General features: G+C 46.8%; 1 protein-coding gene across 7 annotated transcripts in view; it reads right to left on the bottom strand.

The window, feature by feature from the left end:
- The window catches only part of ARSG (arylsulfatase G), a 96198-nt gene that overhangs the window by 53249 nt on the left and 30611 nt on the right, over window positions 1–12338 (bottom strand). For 5 of the 7 annotated variants that reach the window (XM_074319763.1, XM_019732854.2, XM_074319760.1 and 2 more), the window contains exon 2: window positions 7527–8256. The exons of 1 other annotated variant lie outside the window; for it this stretch is intronic. In XM_074319763.1, coding sequence (XP_074175864.1) covers window positions 7527–7744 — 218 coding nt within the window. In that variant the 5' untranslated portion in view covers window positions 7745–8256. Of the gene's footprint in view, window positions 1–4781; window positions 4922–7526; window positions 8257–12338 lie in introns of those variants that run through there. One more of the 7 variants, XM_019732859.2, reaches the window with a different exon arrangement.

Raw genomic sequence — 12338 nt, 5'->3', positions numbered from 1 at the left:
CTTAGCGTCCTCCTAAGAAGAGGAGACCAGAGCTCTCTCTCTGGTGAGGACACAGAGAGGTCAGACATCTGCCAGCCAGGAAGCGGACCATCAGCCAAGCCTAACCCTGCCTTCACCCTGACCTTGGACTTCCCAGCCTCCAAAACTGTGAGAAACAAATGTATACTGCTTCAGCCACCACTCTATTCTATTTGTTACAGCCTCCCAAGCTAATATACCTGGGCAGTGCCCCAAGTACAAACACTGCCTGAATGCTAAGCCGGCTTGCCTGCTTTTCACAACCGTCCTGAGTGTGGTCTCTTCTTGGCCATGCTAACGCCATCCCCTTGGGAACAAACCGCTATAGCACCTTTCTACAGCAAGATGTGGCTTCCAGTTCTTTCCCAGACTGTAGGTTCCCAGACTGTAGGTTCTATGAGGACGAGGCTGAGACTTGCAAGGCAAGCCCCACGCAGGGCGCCTTGCTGGGATGGAGCTGCTCCAACAAAATCTGGTGGATGAACAATACTGGAAAGAGAGAGACCCGTGTCGTTTGATTGGAAAAAACACGTTAGTCCACTTTCCACATAACCACTTAAGCTGATGTTTTCACGGCTCAATTCCTTCCCCGCTGTGCGATAAAGTTCATAGTTTAGTTCTCAGAAACAATCTTACTTCCTTTATTTCTAAGTCTTTGGAGAACCCCGACTGTACGCCCCTCAAAAAATGAAAAGAACCAACACCACCCCACTCAGCCCAATGAACTGACCTCATGTCACCTTTTCCCCTCTCCCACCTCTGTCTCCATTTGGCAGGGACTAATTAATAAGTAATAAAATGTTCTTGCTATTTGGAAAGCTTCTTTTGTTTTTCTCCAAATCTATCTGGGCAGGCTCAGGCCAGTTCACCAACAGGGGTCCTAATTAAAGTCTGAAAATACATTGTAAAGCAAAGCTGGAAACACAGAGCCAGACATTACAGCAGCCTGTTAACGGGAAAATCAACTCAAATTAAGACACAGCCAGACGGAAACCAAAGCCACTTGCCATTGCATAAATTACATGTATTAGAATCAGGGGACGTTAGCACTGGAAACGCTGCCACGAGAGTCCTGGAGCGACGTTAACATTGCAATGTGAAGCGTGTCTCTCCTTCATTTATAAGGAATTTAAAATATATGATGTATTCCGTGGCAACTCTCTAAATTGCTGTGTGACCGGAGTAAAAACTACCTTTGCTCCATTCATAATTTAAAGGCTTGGAGGTGGACATAGGTTTTAAAAGTCATTTGCTGTGGCCTTTGTGGGTAGAGGGATAGGGGTGGGAGGTGAGAACTGGAAAAATGCTGAAGTACGACTTAGACAAAGCAGTTCAGGGCAGCCTCCATGCTGCCTTCTGCTAAACCGTCCGTTAGACAGCCGAGTTATCCTTGAGGAGGTTGTGAAGTGGGAACACTGAGATAGCCAACACGCAGGCCCTTTTTAAACGACAAGCGAGTATGACAGCAAATAGTGACATTGGTGTGTTTTGTTTACTCGTTCATTAATTCATCCACACGTCTACTCACACTCTTGATCTTTTTTTAAAAAAGAAAGCAGATTCCTGGCAGCTGTACTTGGTATGATCCTTGGCAATTTCCCGTTTCCGCTTCACATTCTCCTTGTGGATATGTGCACATTCACGCTCAAGGAAGGACCGCACATAACAAGATGCACACAGAGGCATCTCGGGGCCTCCTGGACGGGACTCTTCTCCCCGTTGCCACAACCCTGAGCCACGCCACCCTGAGGTGCCTGGCATATGCCTGTCCCCTGCCCTCCAGCCACCAGTATGGGCCACCCCCAGTAAGCGGGAGCAATTCATCTCCAACGCCAGTCAGTGACTTCAGAAGTCCCCTGCCTTCAGGATCGAGTCCAAACACTCGAGCATGCACACCAGGCCCTTCACCAGCTGCTCGTCCATCAGTCAGGTCTCACGCTCCCTGTCCCAGCCATACTCAAGCACTAGAATGCAAGCCAGCCCCAGGAGAGCCAGGGCTTTTCACTGTTTGGCTCACAGATATATTCCCAGCACCTAGGACAGTACCTGGAGAGCCTCTGTGAATATTTGTTGAGTGAATGGGTACCTTTACGCTCTGGCTCTTTACTCGTGCTTTTACCTCTGCCGACAACGCTCTTTCCTCCCCCTTCATCTGTCTAATTCCTACTCATCTTTAAAGTCTCAGCACTCGGGTCCTAACAGATACACTTTATTGAGTACCTCTTGGTTTCCCTCTGAAGAAATGTTCTTTCTTTTCCGACAGTCCCACAGCACGATCCTTAACATGATTTTCACACGGCGGGCGCTGTATCGCCCCCAAGGTCTGTGAGAAGCCCAGCACGGACCTTTCTCACTCTTGACGACAACCGATGTATATGGAATACATGCTAACTCCACCCCCAGGACGTCAACTCTCAGGTTACCAACGATGGGACAGATGCTAGGAGTTCCTGCTCTGACAGCACGTCACCTTTCTGCATTCTAAATGCTGGGTTTCTGGTCTTTATTCACCACCAGGCTGTAAGGCCCTGTAGAGATTCATTGCTGAATGACAGTCGCTGGGAGGTTTAAAAGGGGAAAGAATGACAGCCACTGGACAGGCTATTTTGAACTTGCAGTTGTGAAGCAAGCTGGCAGCAAGGCCTCACTGGTTAATATTTCAGTTCCTTTTCTCTAAGATTAGCTGCCATCGAGATCAGCGTGTTCTTGCATGTCCCCGTCTATTACACAGGGCCATGAGGTTAAAACCCGCGCTACCGTGTAAGGCTTCACCTTGCTCCAGTTGGCAGGCGGGCATCACACGATTTTTATGTCTGTTTGACCTACTTATCCAGGGACAAAGGTGTAAAACTGCCTGTCCCATGATGCCTAGAGCTACAAGGAAAAGACAGGATGGGACCTCCCAAAGCAAACATCGCCGAGTTAATGATGAAGGTTATAGGAGAGGCTATCTCCCTAATGAGGTCCTCAACCCTGAATCTGAACTCCTCTGGGGTGGGGTGGATAAAAGTGGAAGGGAATTGCACAGTGAGGAAGACACTTTCCCTTGCTAATAGAAGTCTCCTTCGGAAAGTTCTTTCTGCCCTAGCTCGGTGGTGGCCACCCGACCTCAGACCTCATTATGATCCCCTGTAGCTCTATGTACCAGCCTGGTCTCATCTTCCTTTACGTTACAGCAAAACCCCAAAGGCGGCAGGATGGCCGAGAGGGTCCTGAAAGGTAACAGGATGGATGGATTCTGGCAAAAGCCAACACTGAGCACAGAAATCAAACTAGGTGTCTCAACTGACAGCTCAATGCATTCCTCGGTGGGGCCTTTTTTAGAAACAGCCGCAAGCCCGAGAGCCTCTGACCTTCCAGTGGTGAATACTGATTCATCTTTGATTTCTAGCTAAGCCACTGCCTATAACTCTCAGCAATACCATTCACTTGACTCAGAATTAAATTGCTGGCAGAGAAGGGGAGAAGCAGGAAGGGAGAATTCAGGGTGCAAAGCTAACATATTATAAGTCAATTCAACTATGTAAATATATTTACAATGTAGTCAACGTACTTCTGAGCCAGCCTGGCAGATAATTTAAGTGAGCGATCTGAGCTTTGCTGCCAGGACCCCTCCTCTCTTACTCTCCTGGGTCCCCCTTCTCCCGCCAGGACACCTGCAGGTCGTGACTGCCCAGGTGCTCAGACCCCGGTTTGGACGTCCTGAATGCACTCACCCAGCCAGGAGACGGACGCAAGTAACTTCTTAAGCTGAGACTTTTCAAGAAACGTAGTTTTTCATCACAGGTGCCACAGCATTGGCCTTCCCTAAATGTGCGGCCGACAAGAACCAAACCACTGTTGCATTAGCAAGATTATTCACTGGGTTCTCGTAATGAATTAAAGATGTAATTATTTTTCAGACTGTTGGAAGAGCTGGAAGAGATGCCAACAAAATGCATCTGTCCTTCACCTTAAAGCGTGAGCAATTCATTCCTCTAGCCTATCTCGTCATGCCAGTTGTCTAATTGCTTGCAATGTACTTGATTACTAAGTCCCTGGCATTTTCATTTATCCCAATGTTTCGATTTTCTGCTGATTAGCATATCATTTTTAAACCTACATATGTAAGCCAAGTTCTACAGACCAGCTTGGAGAAGGATGGGGGTCAGGGCACAGACACACAAGGTGCTGCTGGAACATAAGCTGAGGAAATAAGCATGACCCTCCATCCAGGGGAGAGGGACACGGGCAACAGCAGGGCAGCAGAGCCAACGTTATAGGGGACAGTAAGAGCTAACACCTACCAAGCACCAATATGTGCCACGGACTCTTCTCCTGCCTTACATAACTTAACTCATTTCCTCCACAAAACGACCCTATGAGGCAGGTGCCATGATTGTTCCATTTTAGAGATGAGCAAACTGAGGCCCAGCAAAGTTTGCCATATGAGCCCAGTGTCACAGAGCTAGTGACAGACATGGGGAGCCTGGCTCCAGACCCCATGCTGTGGTTAACTCACCTATGCCCGCTCAGGTTCTATCCAGGAATCTGAATACGTGAACAAATATTTTTTGAGGACCTACCATGTGGTAGGCATTGTTTTAAGCACCAGAGGCCATCTTTACCTCTGCTCTCAACCATCTGTAATGCAGCAGGGGCCCCATAAATGTTGGCTGCTTTGAAGACTGAATTATATGTAGTACAGCTAATTGGACTGGGTTTAGTGTCCCTCCCCCACCCCCAATTTCACATCAATCCAGAACCTGTGAGTGTGACCTTACCTGGAAATAAGGTCTTCGCAGAGGTCATCAAGTTGAAATGAGGTCATACGGGATTAGGATGGGTCTTCAATCCAATGACTGGGTCCTTATAGAGAGAAGTTTAGACGCTCACACGCCGGGAGAATTTTGTAACAACAGAGGGAGACTTGAGAGATGTGTCTACAAACCAAGGAGGCCAAGGATTGCCTACAACCACCAGAAGCTGGGGGAGATGCAGGGAACAGATTCTCCCTCAGAGCTTCCCGAAGGAACCAACCCTGCCGACACCTTGATTTAGGACTTGTACCCTTTGGAACTGTGAGAAAATAAATTTGTGTTGCTTTAAGCTGTCCAGTTTGCAGTAGTTTGTTGTGTCAACCCTAGGAAGCTAATACACTAATTTTAAAGAAGGCAATAGAAAAGATACTTTCTCAAGTCACCCTTAGACCCTGTTTGGCAATAAGAGTTCTTGTCTGAAAGTCATGGTTCCCCACTGGCCATGAGGAGGCAGGGGGAGAAGCCAGGGATGAATTAATCCACGGCCTCACAGGAAGCCCGCCTTCCTGTCAACAAAGCACAAAGTGCAAAGCTGTGGACCTCAGGCCAGACGGCTGTCTGCCTGGCCCCGTCACGAGGCTCAGATGGAGAAAATATTTTCATCAATGGTACAAAAAAAAATAGGAGCGCCCACCAAACTGTGTTTGCACATGACCCTGAGAGGCCCCTCCTGCTCAGGACGAGAGCAGGCAGGTGGGGACAGCTCGTAAGAAGAATGTCCAGGCCTCCCAAATGTCAGTTTAAATAGTGGGCCAGTTATTTCCCCACTAACCCACGCCACACTAAAAGCAGAAGTTCTTAAGCATTTAGCAACCCATTTCCCTTTGAAGATCTGGTAAATGGTACAGACTAACTCTTGTCTCAGAAAAAATTCCTACATGCAGAATTTAGGGGGTTACATTTTCGGAGCACCTTGAACTCCTAAAGCACATTTCTTGATGAAGAAATATTTACGAACTGCCTACTATGTGAAAAGTACTGTGTGCTACAGGCTAGTAATACAAAGGAGAATAGAGAAGTCATTTCTCTTCCTCAAGCCCAGAGATAGAATCGAGGTGTATGAACTTCCTGTGGCCTTCACAGCAAATTATCACAAATTGGGTGACTTAAAAAGACACAAATTTATTCTCTCAGAGTCCAGGAGGCAAGAAGTCTGAAATCCAGATGTCTACAGGATTGGTTCCTTCTGGAAGCTCAGAGGGAGAATCTGTTCACTGCCATTCTCCCAGCTTCCTGTGGCCACCAGCAGTTCTTGGCGTTCTTGGCTTGTAGACGCCTCCCTCCAATCTCTGCCTCCATCTTCCCATCAGTTCTCTGTGTGTGTCTCTGCGTCCTCTCCCCTTCTTATAAGGACACTAGTCATTGGACTTAGGACCCACCTTAAATCAAACGATGTCGTCAAAATCTTGAACGCATTACTTTGCTAACACCCTCTTGTCAAATAAGGTCACGTTCTGAGGTTCCAGGTGGACATGAATTTGGGGAAGACACCATTCAACCCGACACGGGTGGTCACGTGATTCCACAAGCACCGTGGTGAGCAACAGGGTAATGGCAGAGTACACCTGAGGCATCCAAGCACTTTCCCGAACACCTCATGTGGAATTGGAACCCAAATGTTGAGTAGACACTAATTCAACAGAGGAAGTGGAAAGTGCACTAGGAAGAACTAGTCACATAGGTCTGGCCCCCAAAAAGGAAGGTAACACTGAGGCCAGATGCAAGCCAGAAGGGGCCGTGCAGAGACCAGTGTGGCGCACGGGCTGGGCTTGTAAGCTGCTGTTCCGAGTTTGGATTTTAGCCTTAGGGCCACAAAGTACCTCTGCAGGACTGGAAACACAGGAGTATTTCTAGAAAGTTCACCTTGGGTGAGGTGAGGAGGATGGACTGGAGTAGGTGAGACCACATGCAGGGACCCCAGGGGTCTATATCTCAAGGGACAGCTCCCGGCTCCGGGATGCAAGTGGCTGAAGCGCTGTGGAGGGGCCCCAGCGTCACCCCAGCGTCACGGGGCGAGCTGGAGAGACCCCACTCAGCGGATGGAGAAATCAACCCAGAGCAGACAGCATCAATGTCAGCCCAAGAAGGAAACCCCACGGGCTGAAAGCTGACACTTGTTCTCTACCAAAGTGGGGAGGAGGACCAGGCATTTGAACAAACACATGTATGAACACTTCCAGCCATTCACGGACATGTCCTCCCATTTGTAGTCCCCGTGGGGGTAAGTGTGCCGAAACGCACCAGTAAGTCTGATCTGCTCTCAAATAAGCCCTCTTCCTTCTGTGCCTCTCACTTACTCAAAGGTCACCTTCTCCCTTCAACCCCCAGTGTGGGTTCAACACCCGCCCCAGGAACTCCATAAATTCCTCCTGCTGGTTCACATACTAGATCGCAATCCTTACTTTCCATTTAACATGTCTCCACTACCAGACAGTAAGTACCTCGAGGGCAAGGACTCTTATCTTGGTCACCTCTGTATTCCCATTCCTAAGACACACAGACTCTTTAACCGTTATCAGATGGAGAGATGGGTGGATGGATGGATTTCTCCATGAGGCTGTACTGGCTTCAAACCAAATGAATGTATCACATAATTAAATCAACATGGACCCATCAACTGCTCTTGAAATGCTTTATGCTGCCCCCTCCCGCCAAAGGGGCAGGGTAACACTTCCAAAGAGAAGCTGGTGTGGCATCCTCAAGACTCACCTCATTCCTTCGGCAGCCATCTTGTCAAGGTTGGCAGTGTCCTTTGTTTCTGCCCAATTTGCTCCCAGGTCACCCCACCCCATGTCATCTGCCAAAATGATCACAAAATTCGGTTTCTGGCCTCTTGTTTCCCCACTGAAGCAAAAATCCACAAGAGGATAAAGACATCCCAAGAAACTCACCCCCACCAGTAACACTTTTAGATAAAGCAAGGCCATGGTGGTAAGAGGGGGGTCCAACTGTCTGGAATGACGGCGGGCTACCACCAGAGACGTCTCTAAGAGCTCCCCTCTGTTCCTTTCAATGCAGGGGATCCCTGGATACTGGAGGGTTGCAGAAGACACTGGTGTTGCAGGAGGTGGCAGTGAATCAAAGAGGAGGTGGGAGCTGCAGAAATGAGGCCCCCATCTGGAATCCTAATTCAAGAGAGTCAGGAAACTTGCAACCCCAAAGTTGGCTTTCCCCACTGCTGCTCCGTAAGATGGCGGGCTGTGCACAGAATCAGACGTCAGTGTCAACAACTGCCCTTTGGCCACTTAGAGAGTGACTCTTCTGTGCTCAGGGATGTTAGAGCCCAAGCCTTGCATCTGTTTGGGACTCCAGCTGGTGAGTGAGTGCAGGATAAAAGCTCACATCTGCAGAACACCTGGCCGTCCTAGAAGCCACAGTCAGTCCCCAGTGAGTTTCTGAGTTCCAGGTGGCTGAGGGCTTCATGTTTCTCAAAGGTTTCCTAAAAGAACAAAAATTGACAAGGAAACAGAGTGAAAATTGCCAGTGCAGCTGTGTTTTACTCAGTAGCTTAGGAAACAATCACTTTTCCATGACAACAGATGTTTTTCTTCTTATTCGAATACTTAACTGGTTCATCAGTTTCTCCACCTGAGAAACAGTGAGGATGATAATATTTGCAATGGACCTGTAATCACGGAGCAACATCAGAGATGACCTCTGTCAACCCACTCACTGCATGCCTGAGAACGCTGAGGCCTGGTGGCTGGATGGGGGGGGGGGTGGGCAAAGCCCAGCACCCAACTCTGCCAGATCCCAGGGCTCCCCGACTCCCACCCACCAGGCTTCTCTGATTCACAATTCCCAAACTAATGGTGACCTTATCAAACCTACTGAGGACTGTAGGAGAAAGGGTGAGACCCTGATTACCAAGAAATGACTCTCTCTAACAGTCATGCTGTAAACTAACATTTCTATATAAAACTCTTGATAGAAATTAATTTTGGAAAAAGGAAAATGTAAAAAAATAAATTCATGGTAGAATCCAGGTGGAGATTCCATGGGAGTTCTTTCAATTTTGCTGTATCTTTGAAATATAAAATGTCAGAAAAAAAAATGTTTTTTTTAATTTTCATGGAAATGGGTCCCTTTACAATGTAATTACAATGTAACTTTTAATTTAAAAAAAAAACACTCTAAAGACATGCTCAACCAGTGCTTCTCACACTTGGATGTGCATACAAATCATCTGGGGATTTTATCCGATTGTAGGTTCAGTAGGTAAGGCTGGGGCCCAGGATCTGTATTTCTAACAAGCTCCCAGGTGAGGACTATACTGCTATTCTTTAGATCGCACTTTGACCTTAACAAGATGCTTAGAAAAGAAAAATCCTGATTCTGGTCCTAGAAGAAAACTAAGGTAACTGGAGATGATTCAGCTTCAGTGGACAAACACAAATCAGGTTTAGCTTTGAAGGACAGGAGCTCAAGGTTATGCTTTCAACTCCAAGATGCAAATGGGAACCATAAAATAAAACCATATGACCCCTTGTTCACTTAAAAGCCCTAAATTGACACGGTTAGTAAGGAAAGCCTTGGAACTCTGGACCAAATAAAAACTTCAGTTGAACACCCAACCTCTGGAGGAGATTAAAGGAGAACCAAGTTGTAATATATCGGGACAGTGCCAAAAAAATGTGCACACATGACTTGTATTCATCTTTTGTTATCGATGTATAGTGAGGTTTACAGTTTTAATACAGTTTTTTCCTTTCTTAAAATGTGTATACATTTTTTTGGCACCCTCTGTATAAAGATGCTACTAGGGCTGGGCTATGACAGATACTATTTCCAGTTGTGTTCCCTGCCTTGGAAGGAATGCACAGCTGACAATGCCAACCCAGTGGCCAACCCCAATGGATGGGGGTGGTTGGAGGTATGTAAACTCTGGGAGTCCCAGATAAACTCAGAAGGATGGGCAGACACATACTTAAACAAAAAAAGGAAGTGCAAGTAAACATTCATGCATCTGGAGGCCCGTGAATCAATTGATCAGACATGTACATTTTTCCGTTTTCCAAAAGGAAAATTACCTCAAACTCAATTAGATGCAACTGGTATTTGTTGACCTTGAGGCCGCAAAGACTGCTCCCTTTCTAGAAGAAAAAGCCCTTGCACAGGGAGGCCGCCTAACACTTGTGGGCCCGCTGGTCGACTCCTAGCCTCATTTCACTGGCTTCTGACCATGAGCAACAATCACAGGAGGCTTTTCTTCTTAAAGCTACACAGCTTGGAACACTAGAGCAGCCTCATTCTTGGTCAGTAACCCATTTCAGAATGACCCAACATGAAAGACATGAGGGGGGAAGAAAAACACCTAAGAAAGAAGCTACAATTAAGGTGGGAACATGGCTGCTTTGCTTAAGAGTTCCACGATAAAACATTCCTTTGAGGGTTTTCACAGAGAATCATTCAACACTTAACACTTTCATAGAATGGAAATAAGCCAATTTAGCCAGTGCACCCATTGCCTTATCTTCCACGTCCACACTTCTAAGGAGGCATTTAATCCTATCCCTATTTATTTATTTATTTATTTACCTACAATGAAAAGGCAAATCAGACAGTCTAAGAATGGACTCCAACCCACAAACTTTGATTACAACCTAAGCTGACATTATGGAAAACGGTATGGAGGTTCCTCAAAAAATCAAAAATAGAATGATCATATGATCCAGGAATCCCACTTCTGCGTACATATCCAAAGGAAATGAAATCAGTATCTTGCAGGTATATCCACATCCCCATATTTACTGCAGCATCTTTCACAGTAACCAAGATATGAAAATCACCGAAGTGTCCATCGACGGATAATGTGTTATATATCTAATACATATAAACAATGGAATATTATTCAGCCTTAAAAAAGGAAGGAAATCCTTTAATTTGCAACAATCTGGATGAACCTAGAGGACATTACGCTAAGTGAAATAAGCCAGGCACAGAAATACAAGTACTGCATGATTGCACTTACACATGGAATCTAAAAAAGGCGAACTCACAGAAACAGAGAGTAGAGGGGTGCTTGCTGGTCAGGGGCTGGGGGTTGGGGGAATGGGGAGATGCTGGTCAAAGGGTACAAGCTTGCAGTTATGGAGGATGAATAACTTCTGGAGAGCTGATGTGCAGATGGCATGGTGACTACAATTCATAGTACTGTATTGCATACTTGAAATTTGCTAAGAGAGTAGATCTTAAATGTTTTCACCACAAAAAATATAAACAGTAGAACGTGAGGTGATGAATGTGTTAATTAGCTTCACTGTAGTAACTATGTCATAATCAAAACATCACATTGCACACCATAAATAAATACAATTTTTATTTGATGATTACACCTCGGTAAAACTGGGGTAAGAGGATATTTAAAAGATCCTGTTACCAGCCCAGAATCCGTGTGTCCCATGATTTGAAATGTCAAAACTCAAAAAGTCAGAGTTTGGAGTAAGGAAACGTTTGTGGCTCAAGAAGTCACCAACTGAGAAGACGGGAATCCCAGTAGTAGTTCCTCAAATCCATCTTAAGAAAGTACAGACTTCAGGCTTCTTTTATGATAAGGGATGGGCTGGTCTATAAAAACCCAAGTGCGGAGCAATTTCTCTGATTAGCATGTCTAAAGCAGGAGCTATCAGGCCTTGGGAACCACACAGACTTGCATGAGATGGAGAGATGGAGTCGGAGAGACCGAGCATTTCATTGTTGAGAATGACCATCCCAAGTATTTACCCAAGCTGAGACTTTGAGCTCAGTTCCTTATCTGAGGTTACTTTCCAATCTTTTCTTTACCCATCATCACCATCACCATCATCACCACCACCACCACCATCACCACCACCACCACCCCCATCAGAAGAGAAAGTGGACACGGGCAAGGAGCACTCCTGTGGACTGAGGAAGAAAGGGAGAGCCTTTGGCAAATAAAGCTTTCACTCCTCTTTCCCCTGGGCCAGACGCAGCAAACTCCACAAGGAAGGCCCATCTGTTCCATCCCAGCAGAAGGGACGGGGACACATCCTTGATGAACACAAGTAGGAACAACTACCCTTGTCTCCGGTCTCCTCAGCCAGCAGCAGAGTGAACCTGAGTTGCTGATCAGCTTTGCAATGATTCGTGTCCTTCGCTACGACCCCCTTTTAAAGCAGGACTGACTCCCCTCAGGTCCCCAGCTGCCTTATGGATAATGGCACTCCTAAGACGTGACATGACCAACAGGCAGGCTGTCGGCCAGAAGGGCTGAGACGCGAATGAGATGAGACCACCTGAAGATGTGCTTTGCAGTGCCTGAATACCAGAGCGGGAAGTCCGTCACCTGACCACGGCTCCCCGGGGACCTCCCTGCGGCCAAGCAGCCTGTGAGAGCCTGCGAGAGAGCCTTGAAAACAGCTGAAATAACAAGAAGGTCCAGCCGACCTTTCTGGCAGAGAGCTCTTGTTGGTTTTCCAGAGACAAAGCTTCTGATGAGCTGAGGCCAAAAAGGACAAAGGCGCTGGGGGAGTGTGGTCTCTGGGTACACAGCACTGTTGT

The sequence above is a fragment of the Rhinolophus sinicus genome, linkage group LG15 (genome assembly GCF_036562045.2).
Source record: "Rhinolophus sinicus isolate RSC01 linkage group LG15, ASM3656204v1, whole genome shotgun sequence".
Lineage (NCBI taxonomy): Eukaryota > Metazoa > Chordata > Mammalia > Chiroptera > Rhinolophidae > Rhinolophus > Rhinolophus sinicus.
Note: the sequence above shows the minus strand (reverse complement) of the source record. Positions and strands in the feature narration are given on the sequence as shown.